The sequence below is a fragment of the Bos javanicus genome, chromosome 4 (genome assembly GCF_032452875.1).
Source record: "Bos javanicus breed banteng chromosome 4, ARS-OSU_banteng_1.0, whole genome shotgun sequence".
Classification (NCBI taxonomy): Eukaryota; Metazoa; Chordata; class Mammalia; order Artiodactyla; family Bovidae; genus Bos; species Bos javanicus.
The window spans coordinates 92,494,598-92,509,426 of NC_083871.1; the positions used below are offsets into that span (position 1 = coordinate 92,494,598).

Below are 14,829 nucleotides of genomic sequence, written 5' to 3' on the forward strand. Positions count from 1 at the left end.
TTCTCTAGATGCCTGTTGATAGAACGAGGTGTTGACATTGTGGAAAGGCTTTCCAGTGTTCACTTCAGCTCAAATACAGATGAGAGAGTGAAGAGTAGAGCCATTTCTGGGTTTGGTTGTTTCTGATGGTTTTTTTTTTTTTTTGGGAGGGGGAGGGGGTGAGTGGTCTATCTACTGGGTTTCTGCTCTTGTGCATAGTTTGGTTTCTTGTCTGATGAAAGAGTCATCCATCTTCAAACTGCGTTTGCTTAGCTGGCCGTATGGCATGTGTAAGTAGTGTTGGGGTGACATTGTCTGTAAAAACGATCATCGTTCTGTATTCCCCAGTCCTGTTCTGCAGATGACAAGGAGTGAGGGTGACTCTTAGTCACTTGCACTGCACTGTATCCAGCTGAGGTCTGCCTGGATTCTAGTTCCTGAATCTGGGATGGTTAAATGAAACTCTCCCACCTGGAGTGGCTCCCTTGTAAGCCACCAACTTGTTCTCTTACAATCACTCATGGTGGCAGTACTGAGAAGGGTGGTCTTCAGATATTCTCATTAAATGCTGTTACAATTGAGTCTTTTGTTGGAGGGAATAAATCTGGAATCTGGAAGTTACATTCCTGGTAGGTTTCTGGTTACAGGCCTGGGTCTGAAACAACTGCTTTGTTTTTTCCAAGCAGAGAAGATGCTGTAGAAACCCAGAATCAAAGATGACCCTGATATTTCTCTCGTGAACTCATTAACCACACTTGTTTCTTCTTTTTCACGTCCCAGTCCTGAGCAGAACCGGCTTGCGGAATGTGAGGAGCAAGCGAAAGCATCTAAGAAAGGGATGTGGAGTGAGGGGAACGGTTCACATACTGTCCGGGACCTCAAGTATACCATTGAGAACCCAAGGCACTTCGTGGACTCTCACCACCAGAAGCCTGTCAATGGTGAGGCTGTCGGGGAAAGACAGATATGACTCAGGGTGATTTCTCTCTATTTGCCGTCAAGCTCCTTGAGGTTAATAAAACTGATTCTACTTTAGTACCCGTGGAGAATTGTTAAGGGTAAAACAACACCATGGTATTTTGGAAGGGAGCTTTCCATCCAGTTCATATATGCATCAAATGTATTTTGCAGAGATTAGTCCTTTGCTGCTACAGAGTAGTAAATTGCTGGTAATTTTGCACACGGGGGAGCTTCCTGTTTTCTCTAAAAAATGGCTATCTCTAAATACCACCTCTAAAACTTCAAGGTAGAAATATGTATTCTTTATATATCTAAACATTTATGCATGCACACACGCCCCCACACACACTATATAGTTCTCAGTTCTACTTTGAGACCTTATTAACTTGCAGACTCAGTAAAATAAAATGATTACCAATCCTGAATTATTGTTAGTTTTTGCCAGGCACTCAGTACACAGGTGAGCAACCTGGCTTACAGATAACAGAGCTTAGGTATGGGCCAAGAGGTCCCAGAAGGTTCAAAAGATGTAGCAGTTGGTTTGAACCAAATCCTCCTGGAGTAGTTTGGGCAGAAGTCTGTGTGAACACTTGTGGTCTGCCGGTGCTTTGTCACCTCCCAGAGTGGGGCTTTCTCCGGATTTGGGAAGAGGAACTGTGCTCCAGGCAGTTTATGGGGCGTTGTTTCTCCTTGGCACGACCTGTGTCACTCAAGCCGTTTGTTCTGTCCTGCAGCTATCATCGAGCACGTGCGGGACGGCAGTGTGGTCAGGGCCCTGCTCCTGCCAGATTACTACCTGGTCACGGTCATGCTGTCAGGGATCAAGGTCAGCTCATGCGCTGGGCTACGGGGTGGTTCATGGAAGTGTTCAGTGATGGGGGGACTTCGTCCATACCATTTCTTTCTAGTATGGGCTGTTAACATTGACTGGAGTACTTTAAACTTGGCAGTGGTGCAGTTCTAATTAGATCAAATAAGACTGTTTTAAGTACTCAGAGTCTGTTTGGAGTGGGCTGTGCAGAGATGGTTGAAACCTAAAGAGGAGGGGAAGGGAAGCCAGTCCATGGGATCGCAAAGAGTCGGACACAACTGAGCAAATAAGCACACACTTATTAAACTAAAGTTTGAGAGTGTGTTCTCTTAATGTAAAATAGCCATTTTGATTAAAGAAAAAATCAGGGATTTAAAGTGAGGCACTGGTGAATCTCTTCTTGGAAAGGGGTCATTTTCAAGTGTAATTAATGATTTTCCCCATGTTGTCATGAGTTTTATTTTATTTTATTTACCAAGAAGGCTGAGGGGATGATATTTCCAGTTGCTTTTTATCAGTATGTTTTTAGAAGGGTTGGAAGACCTCATTGGACACCTTTCCCAGCCCAGCTTTGTGGGGCTTGTGCTGTTTGGATCGTACCCTGTGGGCTGAGCATGCCCAGCACCCATGCGCCCGCCTTACTTGTGCTTTAGTGCCCAACTTTTCGACGGGAAGCGGATGGAAGTGAAACACCAGAGCCTTTTGCTGCAGAAGCCAAATTTTTTACTGAGTCTCGACTGCTTCAGAGAGATGTCCAGATCATCCTGGAGAGCTGCCACAACCAGAACATTCTGGGTACAATTCTGCACCCGGTGAGTGAGCCTGGCAGACTGGCCCACGCAGGGCGGGGGTCCACTTGGGGTTTGAAGAGCTGCATTTGGCTTCTGTTCTTCCTCTCTGTGTTTAGGAGTCATTGAAGTATCTTGGTAGGGTTATCATCTACTGACTTTGAGACCTTTTTAGGGAGTTATCCGTTCTCTGATAGAATTGGACAGATTTGCAACTTTGTACTTTTAGAAAACTAATCTCAGTTGTGGTTGGGTTTATAAGGGGAGGAAGGACGCTTGCACCTATTTTCCCAGATGCTAGTCCTAAAGATTGCCAGTAAGAAAGGTGGAGGCTGCCACATCAGTTAAGAAGTGGCAGTAGAACTTGTAGAATGGGATTGGTGAGGTTTGCAAGTAGGTTAGCTATTTGGAGTACAGTAAGTCCCCTATAGAGGAAGGAGTTCAGTTCTGAGAGTGTATTTGTTAAGTCTAATTTGTTTGTAAGTACAACAAAGTTAGCCTTGGTACCCAAGTAACACAATTGGCTATATGCTGCTAGCTTTTATGCCTCTTTCCAGATATCCTGGGCTTGAAATGAAGATACTGTATTCCTGTACTCTATATAGTACTGTACAATAAAGTACACAAAAGCACAGCCCCTTGTAGGTATGCACGCATGTGACGGTGTACGCCAAACCCGTGAACTAACGTTCATGGCTGGACATGCAAACGCACGTTCACATCATTGAAAGTTTGAAACTTGAAGGTTCACAGGTAGGGGATTTACTGTATGGGTAGAACTGTCATGAGGAACTCCTCCTTTGGAAAAACTGTGTCCCAAGCCTTATTCAGTTGCTGCCTAATGTTGCTTTTGAGTAGGAAGTAGGTTAAGATCTTATAGTTCTGACTACTGGGAGTTTTACCCTAGTGTATACTTTGGTAGGTGGGATATTCTTGGATGGGAAATTGCTTTTTAACACCCCAGTTTAAATAAATTGTCATTATTGTAATCCATATCCAGTACCAGAATAAACTACTGTTCTTCTTTGGCTAGAGAATTCTTCCATGATGGCAGTTGTGGAAGGCTGGGAGGCTTGGTTTGGAATGTGCCAAGGTCATGTCTGTTTCTTCTGAAGTGCTCGCTGTCTGCCAGAGCCCTGCCAGATGGCTCTGTGTCACTGTAGAATGTGAATTGTAATTCACCGGGCAAAATATAACTGTAGTTATTCCCTTACTCAGCCTGTTCTTTGGCTCTCCCCTTATGAAAAGGGGAGTAAATGCTGATCTCAGGGAAGGAAATAATAAGGTATAATCTCCACTGAAGATTAACATCCTCTGTCCACAAGAAGAGCTATTGAAATGCCAATTCCATTCAATGCCACTAACATTTATCCTACCCCTGTTAAGTGCGAGTTACTGTGCTGGGTGCTGTGGGGATATGAAGCCAGGGCCGTTAAAGGGAATCACAGAACAGCGTCTCCCCTCATAGGGCTGGTTTCTTCATGAGAGAAATGACTCTACTTCATTTTTTTTTTTTTAACTACAAAATAGATTGTGGCTATGTTAATCACGTCAGAAGTCAAGAGAAATGGATTCCCTTGCAACCGAATCTAATCTGTGCCTGCCTTATTTTTCAGAACGGCAACATCACAGAGCTGCTCCTGAAGGAAGGTTTTGCCCGCTGTGTGGATTGGTCGATTGCAGTCTACACACGGGGCGCAGAAAAGCTGAGGGCAGCTGAGAGGTAAGGCTTGTCGGGGAAGCCTTCTAGCCAAGGATCTAGGTGTAGGGGACTCCAGGGGAAGGGACCTCAGGATCTTCTCTCACCCAACCATGTCAATGTAAAGGACTGGGGAAATTCCAGAAGAAGCTGGGATCTCGTAGAGGAATGACTGGCTTACAGTCTCCGGGTTCAGTGTAATTCAGGGCTGTCTACTGATTTTTCACTCAAACATTATTGGTCACCTGATTTGCTTTATTAATGTTTTCAGTTCACTTTTTTTTCCAAGCCTCTCACTTAGATTTCAGGTTTTAGGCATTGGAAATGAAATAAACTTGAGGCTCATTTGAGGACAATGAAATAACTTATTGGCTCCTTCCTGACATGCAGGCTGGAGCCAAGTGTATGATGGAAAGACAGAGCCTGTGGGTCCCTAAATAAGACTATCAATGTTGCTGCAAAGCCTGATGCCCTAATTTATCGAACTGTATGCTGTAGTTATAAATGCTAATACAACTGTAAGGTGTTGTGTTTTTGGCTAGGTGCCCCATAGTTAAAGCAGATGGAGCAATAACTGATTCCTAGAAAAATGATAATGGATATGCCAAAGATCAGTGGCCATTTCAGGTGTTTCCAGGTATAGGTGAACGTGAGTCTCCAGGTGGAAAAAAATGAAGCAGATAGATGAATAGAGATGATGTTCATAAAGTCGCACCCACTGCCTCCCAGGATACGTTTAGGTAGAAGGCCGGGATCACTGGTAACATTCCACTCAAGCCCGTGTGGTTTATTTCAGAGTCATAGAGTTTACAGGTTTTTGCCTTTGAGGCACATGACGAAGAGGTGTGCAAGAACATGAATTGAATTTCTCCTTTCTTAGGTCTCTTACAGCCTTCTCTACTTGTAAGCAGAAATACTCGAAACTTTTTATAAAAATAGATTTTAATTTGGGCCATTTAATATGGCATACCTGACAAAGGTAGATACTTGGAAAAAACAGTGATTGTATACATTGTTTAGTCTTTTTATGTTCCGCAGTTAAATTCAAAAGTACAATATGTGTATCAAGCACAGCTTTCCAAATATCTCTGACTATTTTGTGATGCTTAATTTTTTTGTTGTTGTTGCCATTGTTCAGAATATCCTGTAGGTCTGTTTTTCTAAATTATTTTGGTTGATGATTCTTTTTGCGTTCTTTAAGCTCCCTCCTCTCTTTGAAGAAAGTGAGTTACAGTGACGGTGGCTTCTACATGTTTTATAGCATCTACAGAAGATTTTTAAGATGGCTCATCATTAAAAAGCAGATTTAGACCAAGGAATGCAGATCATATTTCAGTGATATGATTACTTGCCTACTGTTTTGCATGCTGTGTTAGCACTCGCTTGCATTGTCGGTAAATCTCTATTGAGGTATTTCACGTGTTTTTACACCTACAACATGCTGCTTTTGTCTTTTCTCATTTTTGCACTGCTTTGAAAAGCTGTAATACCATTTTCAGAAATAACAGTTTAATACTTCCTTTGCCCTACATCCTTTTATTTCTAAATAAATACTTTGACAGTTTTTCACTGATATAAAATATATGTGTGTGTGTGTATGTATATATGTAAATCTTTGCACATATTCCCTGTCCCTCTCTTACTCTGACTCAAAAAGTCTTTTCTGGGCTTTGTGCTCTAAAACAAATGTTTACCAACATGATTTTTTAACTTTTGTTTAAATTCTGCTGGATTATTGTCCATTCTTATTCCTCATTAGATGCACTATAGTGACCATTTTGTTCATGTTTTCCATGTGGGATTTGGGTAACTAATAACCTTTTTATATATTTAAATATTTCCTTATGCATTCATTTTATGATTATTTTTTTAAATCTTTTGGCCACTCTGTGTGGTATATGGGATCTTAGTTCCCTGACTAGGAATTGAACCCATGCCCCCTGTACTGGCAGCGTGGAGTCTTAACCACTGGACCACTGCGGGGGTCACAGTGCTCTTTTATTTTTGAAGAATGTTTGTTTTTCATAATCAAGCAGAGAACTCAGAGCACAATGACTATATCCTACTCAATCTTTGTAGCATCACCGACTCAGTGGATAAGAGGTTGAACAAACTCCAGGAGATACTGAAAGACAGGGAAGCCTGGTGTGCTGCAGGCCACGGGGTTGCAAAGAGTCAGACTCGACTGAGTGAACAACGACCTTTTTTATAATGCAAATAGAAATGAGCAGGCTTATGCTTCTTAAAAATACTTTTGTTAGATGTGTGCGCTGTTCCCTCCAACTTAAGAGAGCAGTTTGTCTGTCACCCGGCATTTAGGAATCACTCAAGAGGTACCGTTTCACGCCAGTCAGAATGGCTGCAATCCAAAAGTCTACAAGCAATAAATGCTGGAGAGGGTGTAGAGAAAAGGGAACCCTCTTACACTGTTGGTGGGAATGCAAACTAGTACAGCCACTATGGAGAACAGTGTGGAGATTCCTTAAAAAACTGGAAATAGAACTGCCATATGACCCAGCAATCCCACTGCTGGGCATACACACTGAGGAAACCAGAATTGAAAGAGACACGTGTACCCCAATGTTCATCGCAGCACTGTTTATAATAGCCAGGACATGGAAGCAACCTAGATGTCCATCAGCAGACGAATGGATAAGAAAGCTGTGGTACATATACACAACGGAATATTACACAGCTATTTAAAATAATGCCTTTGAATCAGTTCTAATGAGGTAGATAAAACTAGAGTCTATTATACAGAGTGAAGTAAGCCAGAAAGAAAAACACCAATATAGTATACTAACGCATATATATGGAATTTAGAAAGATGGTAACGATAACCCTGTATGCGAGACAGCAAAAGAGACACAGGTGTATAGAACAGTCTTTTGAACTCTGTGGGAGAAGGCGAGGGTGGGATGATTTGGGAGAATGGCACTGAAACATGTATAGTATCATATGTGAAACGGATCGCCAGTCCAGGTTCAATGCAGGATACAGGATGCTCAGGGCTGGTGCACTGGGATGACCCAGAGGGATGGTATGGGGAGGGAGGTGGGAGGGGGGTTCAGGATGGGGAGCACGTGTACACCCATGGCGGATTCATGTTTATGTATGGCAAAACCAGTATAATATTGTAAAGTAATTAGCCTCCAATTAAAATAAATTTTTTTTTTTTTTAAAGAGGTACTTGATACACCAAAGAGCAAATTAATTAGCAAGGTGGACTTGTACTTTCCAGGCTTGAAAAAGGGTGCGCCCAGACCGCAGCCTGTCAGCCGTGGGTGTATGGCGTATATGCAGGTGCTGTATAGTTTGCCTTGTGGCGGGCACACTTTGCGCTGGTCTGATTAGCCTTTTCTCCTGGTGCCTTGTCTGTGAGATAGGGTAGGGTTTTGCTCCTGTGATGATGGTGGATTCCGTCGCTGCCTTAGTCCCTCTGAGTGATCTGAATCCTTGCTTTGTTGCCAGGTTTGCCAAGGAGCGCAGGCTGAGAATATGGAGAGACTACGTGGCTCCCACTGCTAATCTGGACCAAAAGGACAAACAGTTTGTTGCCAAGGTGAGTCATTCTCAGCATCTGGCACTGCACTGTGCACGCTGTCAGGCTAGTGATAATACACAGATCTGAATAATCAGTCAAGGGCTGAAGCGTTTCTCTGGCAAGGCAAAGCACTGATGCGTGCATGTGTGTGTGCGTGATTGCCTGCACGGGTGTGTTTGTTGTACGGAACTTGGAAACTGTAAGAACGTAAATTTCTGCTGTAGATTTGCATAACTTCATTAGAAATTAATGGGTTAAAATTGTGCACCTTGACCCTTTGAAATCTCTCATATGCTAGAGATTCTGTCTGTCTGCTTAGCAAATAACATTCTCTTAGATTGCTTGCTTTCTTTCTTGCTTGCCTTTTTTTTATTTGTCTGTGCTGCGCAGCTTGCAGGATCTTAGTTCTCACCAGGACTTGAACCCCGGCCCTGGCAGTGAAAGCACTGAGTCCTAACGACTAGGTCTCCAGGGGACTCCCTCTCTTAGATTTCTTATGCCCAAGGGTATAAGACCTCAAATTTCTCTTCTTTCTGTTTTGAGAGTCTTGTGGTTTTGATTTTTTTCTAATGTGGAGTGTTTTTGTGGTTTTGAATATTTTCTGTTGTGATGTGTTTTTCTGAGGGCTCCCCACTTTGCTGCGATGGATTTCTCTGAAGGCAACTGAACTACCGAATAGATTGTTTAGATCCTGCAGCAGTGCTGTAAAAGTGTTGGTTTTTTTTTTGAAAAAACTTCATCGCAGGGTTTGGTACCTTGAGCGGTAGAACCTATAGTAGACCTTGCTTTCCCAAAATTGCTAATGTTTTTAACTTATTTTTACTTTTGGCAAGACATGCTGGAAGCTTTGTCATAATGGACTTAAAATATCCTTGGATATTTAACTATCCAGGGACTGTCCTAAATGTCCAACGGAGAGTTTAAGGTGGAGAGCCACTAGGTGGCACTGTCAGCCTGAAAAATTTTGGAATGCTTTCTCTTAGAATGGTAAAATTTTAACAAGTCTCCAAGGAATTGACTGAATTTCTTCACTTTCTCTTTTATGGTGCCCAGAGCAGTAGGTCACTGAGCGCTCAAGCGGCCCCTTTTCTCTCCTAGTAGATGGTCTGTCTCTACACCAGCTGTCAGGTTAACTGCAATTGTGCCTTTCAGTGGACGTTAGTTGAAGGAGCCCCTGCTTGGGTTCTCCATATGTGTCTTTCACATCTTGATGCAGATCAGAATGGACCACTGCTTCTCTGTGTGAGGACCACACCAGCTTGGGAACTTGGACATAGCTGCGCTGCCGATTGGAACTTGTGTTTATGTTTTCCTGTAATCTGTCCTAAGACTATAGAAGGACATAGCTACACAAGGAAAGCATGACCATTCACTCACCAAGGAGGCAGGCCTTGCATTTTTCACTATCATCACAACTCTAATGATACAGATGACCCTTGGGAGAGTCTCGTTACACTGTACTGTCCCTACGAGCCCCTCCTCAGTTGAAACTGAATTGGTAGAGAAACCTGGAAGATTGAAGGGGTTTTGGACCTTGGCTACATGGGAAAATAAGGCATTGCTGAAGAAAATTCTTCATCTAAAGGATTAGATGATTGAGCCAGCAGCTTTACGTTTATCCTGAGTATGATTTTATTGGTAACTTGAAAAAGCAAAGCTTTAGGACAAATAGAACATTCCTTCTGTTTTGAAAAAATCCAGGATCTCAGAATCTATTTTTGTCTTTTTTATTTTAAAACAAAGTGAGCCTTTTTTTTTTTTATTACAATGAAGTTTTATTTTTTACAATGCCAGAATAGAGATTATCTCTATAAGAGCCATTTGATTAAGGATCCTGTAGTATCCTAAACATAAATTTAGGTCATTCAGATATAGGCCTGTTCAGAGGGTAGAGAGAAAAAGGTTTTCACTGAATTTTTTTAACTCCTTCAGGATTATTTTGTTTTTAAAACAGGAAAAAGCATAAAAAGAAGGGAAAACACACATACTAGATGAAATTACTATGAAAGAAAAAGTTGATCATACTGTCAATTGTGAGTGTTGGCAGACTGGCCCATGGGCCAAATATGGCCCACCATTGTTTTTGTGTGGTCTGTGAGCTAAGCGTGGATTTTATGTAGAAAGAAGGGTTTGTGGCACATTGGAATTCTATGAAATTCAGATTTCAGTATCGTGAGTAAATTGGAACATAGCCACATCTCCTCATTTACATATTGTCTGGAGCTGTTTTTGTGGTGTGGTGGCAGAGGTGAGAAGTGACAGAGACCATGTGGCCTGCAAAGCCTAAAATATTTGTTATCTGGCCCTTTACAGAAAAAGTCTGCTGACCTTTGACCTATACCAGTCCTCAGAATGGTTTGATATGATATAAGGAGCTCGAGGCAGAATGTAAATCAAGGCCTTGCTGCTTTCATCAAGAAGATCTTGCTATGGAAAAAATGTCAGCAATGTTCTCACTGATGTAGTTGATTTATGTTCTGGTACAAGTGCCTTATCTCATTGCAGACTGGCAGTCACTTTTGAGTAGTACTGACTTGTATTTTGTATATAATTTTTAAGTTGGTAAGTTTTTATTTTTAACATGTAGACATTTTTATTATTTTTTAAAATTTTATTTAAGTTCTCATGTCAGTGACTTTATTACACCTAAATTTCCTTAACTTTCGACAAAATGAGACACTGACTAGTTTAACAGGCTATATACAGTCTTACAGGTACACTTTGTTACAGGAATCTATCTAATACCAACCATAGCAGGTTAGATTAGTGAAGGATTTGACAAATTTTAACTGTAAATGTTTTGCATGGACATTTTTAAAGAACTCTGTGGGCTTCTTAAGAGAAGTGTACTCTTTTATTTCCCTCTTGCTTGAGGCAACCATTTTCAACTCTTGGCTAATTCACGTCTTTGAATAAAATGTTCAATTGCTTGCTCTTAATTTTTCAGGCATAACCTTTTCCTTCACACCATGGAAGATGAGGATTTAGTTTTTTCACACGTGGGTGTGCATGTACTTTTCTCCATGCCTTCTAATAGGACTATATCATAATTCTGGCTCAGTTAATATTCAGTGTTTACTTTGTAAATGCTAATCACTTCCAAGATATATAGCATGTTATGACTGCTTTTCATTTCCTGCATGATTTTTTGTTTTTCCTGGAGTTAATTTTTAAATTTTATGTGTATATCTTTTGTATACTAACTAATTCAGCCCCCGCATTCTGTCATCTGTTTAAATCTTTTCTCAAGACATGATTCAGGTCATTATTTTTATCTTTTTCAATAGTACTTTCCAGGAGCCTTGTGACCTATAACAGTCTAGTTTAGTTTAGTTGTTTTTTTTCCTTTTATAAAGGTGTCTTCTTTGGATTTCTTTACCATTATCTTGAGTTTTTCTTTGCCTCACTCCTGGATTGGTGCGGTGTTTGCTGAATCTTATGGCTGCATTATGATTTACTACTTTATTTTGGTGACACACATTCTATTAGCTTCTTGGGAAAAGAATGCTTAGGAGGTACATTTTTTGAAACTGTTTATGTTTACTCTGTTATTACATTTGATAGTTTAGATGGGTGCAAAATTTTGTTCGGAGAAGGCAATGGCACCCCACTCCAGTACTTTTGCCTGGAAAATCCCATGGATGGAGGAGCCTGGTAGGCTGCAGTCCATGGGGTCTCGAAGAGTCGGACATGACTGAGCGACTTCACTTTCACTTTCCTGCATTGGAGAAGGAAATGGCAACCCACTCCAGTGTTCTTGCCTGGAGAATCCCAGGACGGGGGAGCCTGGTGGGCTGCCACCTACGGGGTCACACGGAGTCGGACACGACTGAAGTGACTTAGCAGCAGCAGCAGCAGAATTTTGTTAGAAGCTATTTTCTTTAGAATTATGAAAACATTGCTCCACTTTTATTTGTTAGGAGTTTTTGTTTGTTTGTTTTCTTTATTTATTTCTTTGGTGGCCTGAAACCATTCTGATCTCCCATGCCAGTGCTGTTTTTTATTTCTGTAAGCTCTTAGCAAATTCTTCTTTATTCTGAAATTTCAGAATGATATGCTTTGCTTATCCATGTGTGATCATGTTGTGGTTTAAAAATTAAACCATATGAAAAATTAAATTTTAACTCTTTTGTTGTTGGTTTCCATCTAGTTTCTCTGCTATTTTTCTAGAATTTTTGTTTGGATGTTTAACTTCATGGACTAGTCCTAATTTTTTCTTACTATTTTCCATTTTTTTGTCTTTTCCTTCTAGATATCTTCATGTTTGTCTCTCATCTCTTCTATGAGATATTTTATCATGCTGTATCTTAATTTCTAAAAGCTTCTTTGTTCTTTGAATGTTTGTCTTATTACTTTTAAAAAATAACATGTAATACTTATTTCAGAGATGAATATCATCTCTTAGGATTTAAGGAATTAACAATAATTTGTTAAAGATTTTTCTCTCCCTGTATAGTCTGTGTTCTCTTAAGTTGTTTTTAATTCTCTTTGGTTATTTTGATCTCTTATTTTCCATATTAGAGACTTACTTTAGATATCTGGTAACCTTTGGTGGTTTCTCAAAGAACGAGGTATTCAACACTGGTTTAGGAGCAGGATGGGATTTAGGGTATCCATCTTGAAATCCAGGTGCTTCTTACATAGATTTTAAACCAGTCCTAGTTTTGGACCTTATTTTCATTCCCCCTTGAGATCCCTGATTTGATAGTTTCTCACTCTTGGTGAGTAGGGGAAGTCTGCAGTATAAATCAGAGAGATTTCTTTTCTCACCACTAGCTCAGAGTTAGCTTTCGTGAGTCTGTAGAGTCAGTTACCACTCATTCCTCTGCTTTCCAGCTTCCAAGTTTTGTTGCTATATTCTTCTCTCTCATTATCTTTGTCCTTTCGGGCTTTGGCAAACAACAAGACAAAACAAAATGAAAAACAGACCCCCAAACCCTTTATTTTTGTGTAGAAGTATTTAGGGAGGGTAACAAAGTAAATATATGAACTTCCTTTATTGTTCCTTGTGTTCCATTGTAAGGCTGCATCGTAATTTATTTAACTAGTCCCCAGTAGGTCATTATTCATGTCATTTATCACTTTTCCATTATTTAGAAAATGGAATAAATCTCTACTCGAGTGGCAGTTATTCCCTTAGGAGTATCTGGAGCGCATTCGCCAGCAGCTCCCCAGGCGTCGGTGACCAGTGTGTGTCCTGTGTGTGTGTTCAGTTTCAGATATGTTGTTAGAGCAGAGCTTGACCACCGTTTTCTTAAAGGACCATAATAGTAGATATTTTAGTCTTTCTGGGCCATATAGTCTCTTTGCAACTCTACAAATCTGCCACTATAGCAAGAAAACAGCTATTGGTAATGCATAATGAATTGGCATGGCTGTGTTCCAATAAAGCTTTATTTATAAGAGTAAGTGATGGGCCCTTGGCTATCTTTTGCCAAACCTTATTGTAGAACACAAGATGTCAGCATTAAATGTAAAAGGGAAGATGATTTCTTTTCCCAAGCTAGAACCCAGCGGCAGTTTTGTAGTCATTTTGCCTAATTTTAAATATTTGTTAATGACAAAACTACTCTGGCAAGGAAACCTATAAAGGTCCTAAGGTGCCTTGGGCTTTCCTGAACATAGTCTGGCAGTCCTGCAAATTTTTGCTGAAGGATTCTGCTCTGAGGCTGCTGTGACCATAAGGCCTGAACAAATAGAGTGCCTACTGAAGAGAGGACCACTGTCTCCAGCTGCTGCTGCTGCTGCTGCTGCTAAGTCGCTTCAGTCGTGTCCGACTCTGTGCTCCCCCATCCTGGGATTCTCCAGGCAAGAACACTGGAGTGGGTTGCCATTTCCTTCTCCAGTGCATGAAAGTGAAAAGTGAAAGTGAAGTCGCTCAGTCATGTCCGACTCTTAGTGACCCCATGGACTGCAGCCTTCCCGGCTCCTCCATCCATGGGATTTTCCAGGCAAGAGTACTGGAGTGGGATGCCATTGCCTTCTCCGCCACTGTCCCTAGGTATTAATTTATTCCCTAGTAGCTCAGCTGGTAGAATCTGCCAGCAATGCAAGTGACCCTCGTTGATTCCTGGTTCAAGAAGATCCCCTGGAGAAGGGACAGGCTACCGACTCCAGTATTCTTGGGCTTCTCTGGTGACTCAGATGGTAAAGAATCTGCTTACAATGCAGGAGACCTGGGTTCATAATTTTACAGAGAACAGCTAAATAGCTAAAGAGCCTACTAAAGGTGACCTATGAACTCTAAGTTTGTGCCCCTGGGACCCTGTAGGTGACTTCTGGAACTGATGCAAAGCTGGAGATGGGAGTGTGGGCCAAGAGTCCCACTCCTGAGAAACTTGAAACTCAGCCAAGTGTTCTCTGGGTACATGGGGAACTGTAAGACTGGTTTCCGTTCTCCTCCTCTTAAGGAAGGCAGTGCTAGGGAACGTTCTCCTTGTCTCTCCAGGTTAGCAGAGAGACATGTTCACTTCACAGCGATTAGCTGAGCCTGCTTGAGACTTTTGTGCCTGTCGTGGCTTGCCAGTTTCCTGCTTGCCTTCCCCGTGGCGTTTTAGCTGATCTGTGCTGTTTGTAGCCATATGGTCCCTTGAGCACGTGGCTTGGCTTCCCTGTCCCTGCTGCTGGATGCTTGGGCCTTGCAGATTTCACAGACCTGAATAACACTTGGGGGTGGGGCGAAGGGGCTGAGTCTTCTCCCTGCTCAGCCTGGTTAGATAGAGGCAGCCAGCTTGGTTCTCTGTACCAGCTGATTGCTTAACCAGCAGAGCCCTGAACTAGGTGCTTTGAGAAGATGCAAAAGAATGAGAAGTGGTTTCTGTCTCAAGGAGCTTACCCTCTGCAGCTTCGTCTGGGAGAACCCTTAGTTAGCTGTGTGATACTGTTGACCGTGTCCAGTTTTGGAGGTCAGGTTATAAGCTGTCCATGGGTGGGGCACTGGTACCTATTTGGTTTGGCCCTGCTGATTTTTTGCTGTGCAAAAATGTCATGGCTTTATATGGAATTCATTATCATGTCTTCATAGATGGTGGCTCAGTGGTAAAGAATC

General features: G+C 41.6%; 1 protein-coding gene across 1 annotated transcript in view; it reads left to right on the top strand.

The window, feature by feature from the left end:
* The window catches only part of SND1 (staphylococcal nuclease and tudor domain containing 1), a 421,336-nt gene that overhangs the window by 43,612 nt on the left and 362,895 nt on the right, over positions 1 to 14,829 (top strand). The window contains exons 5-9 of the mRNA XM_061414616.1: positions 760 to 920; positions 1,674 to 1,765; positions 2,404 to 2,562; positions 4,155 to 4,261; positions 7,709 to 7,799. Coding sequence (XP_061270600.1) covers positions 760 to 920; positions 1,674 to 1,765; positions 2,404 to 2,562; positions 4,155 to 4,261; positions 7,709 to 7,799 — 610 coding nt within the window. The remainder of the gene's footprint in view (positions 1 to 759; positions 921 to 1,673; positions 1,766 to 2,403; positions 2,563 to 4,154; positions 4,262 to 7,708; positions 7,800 to 14,829) is intronic.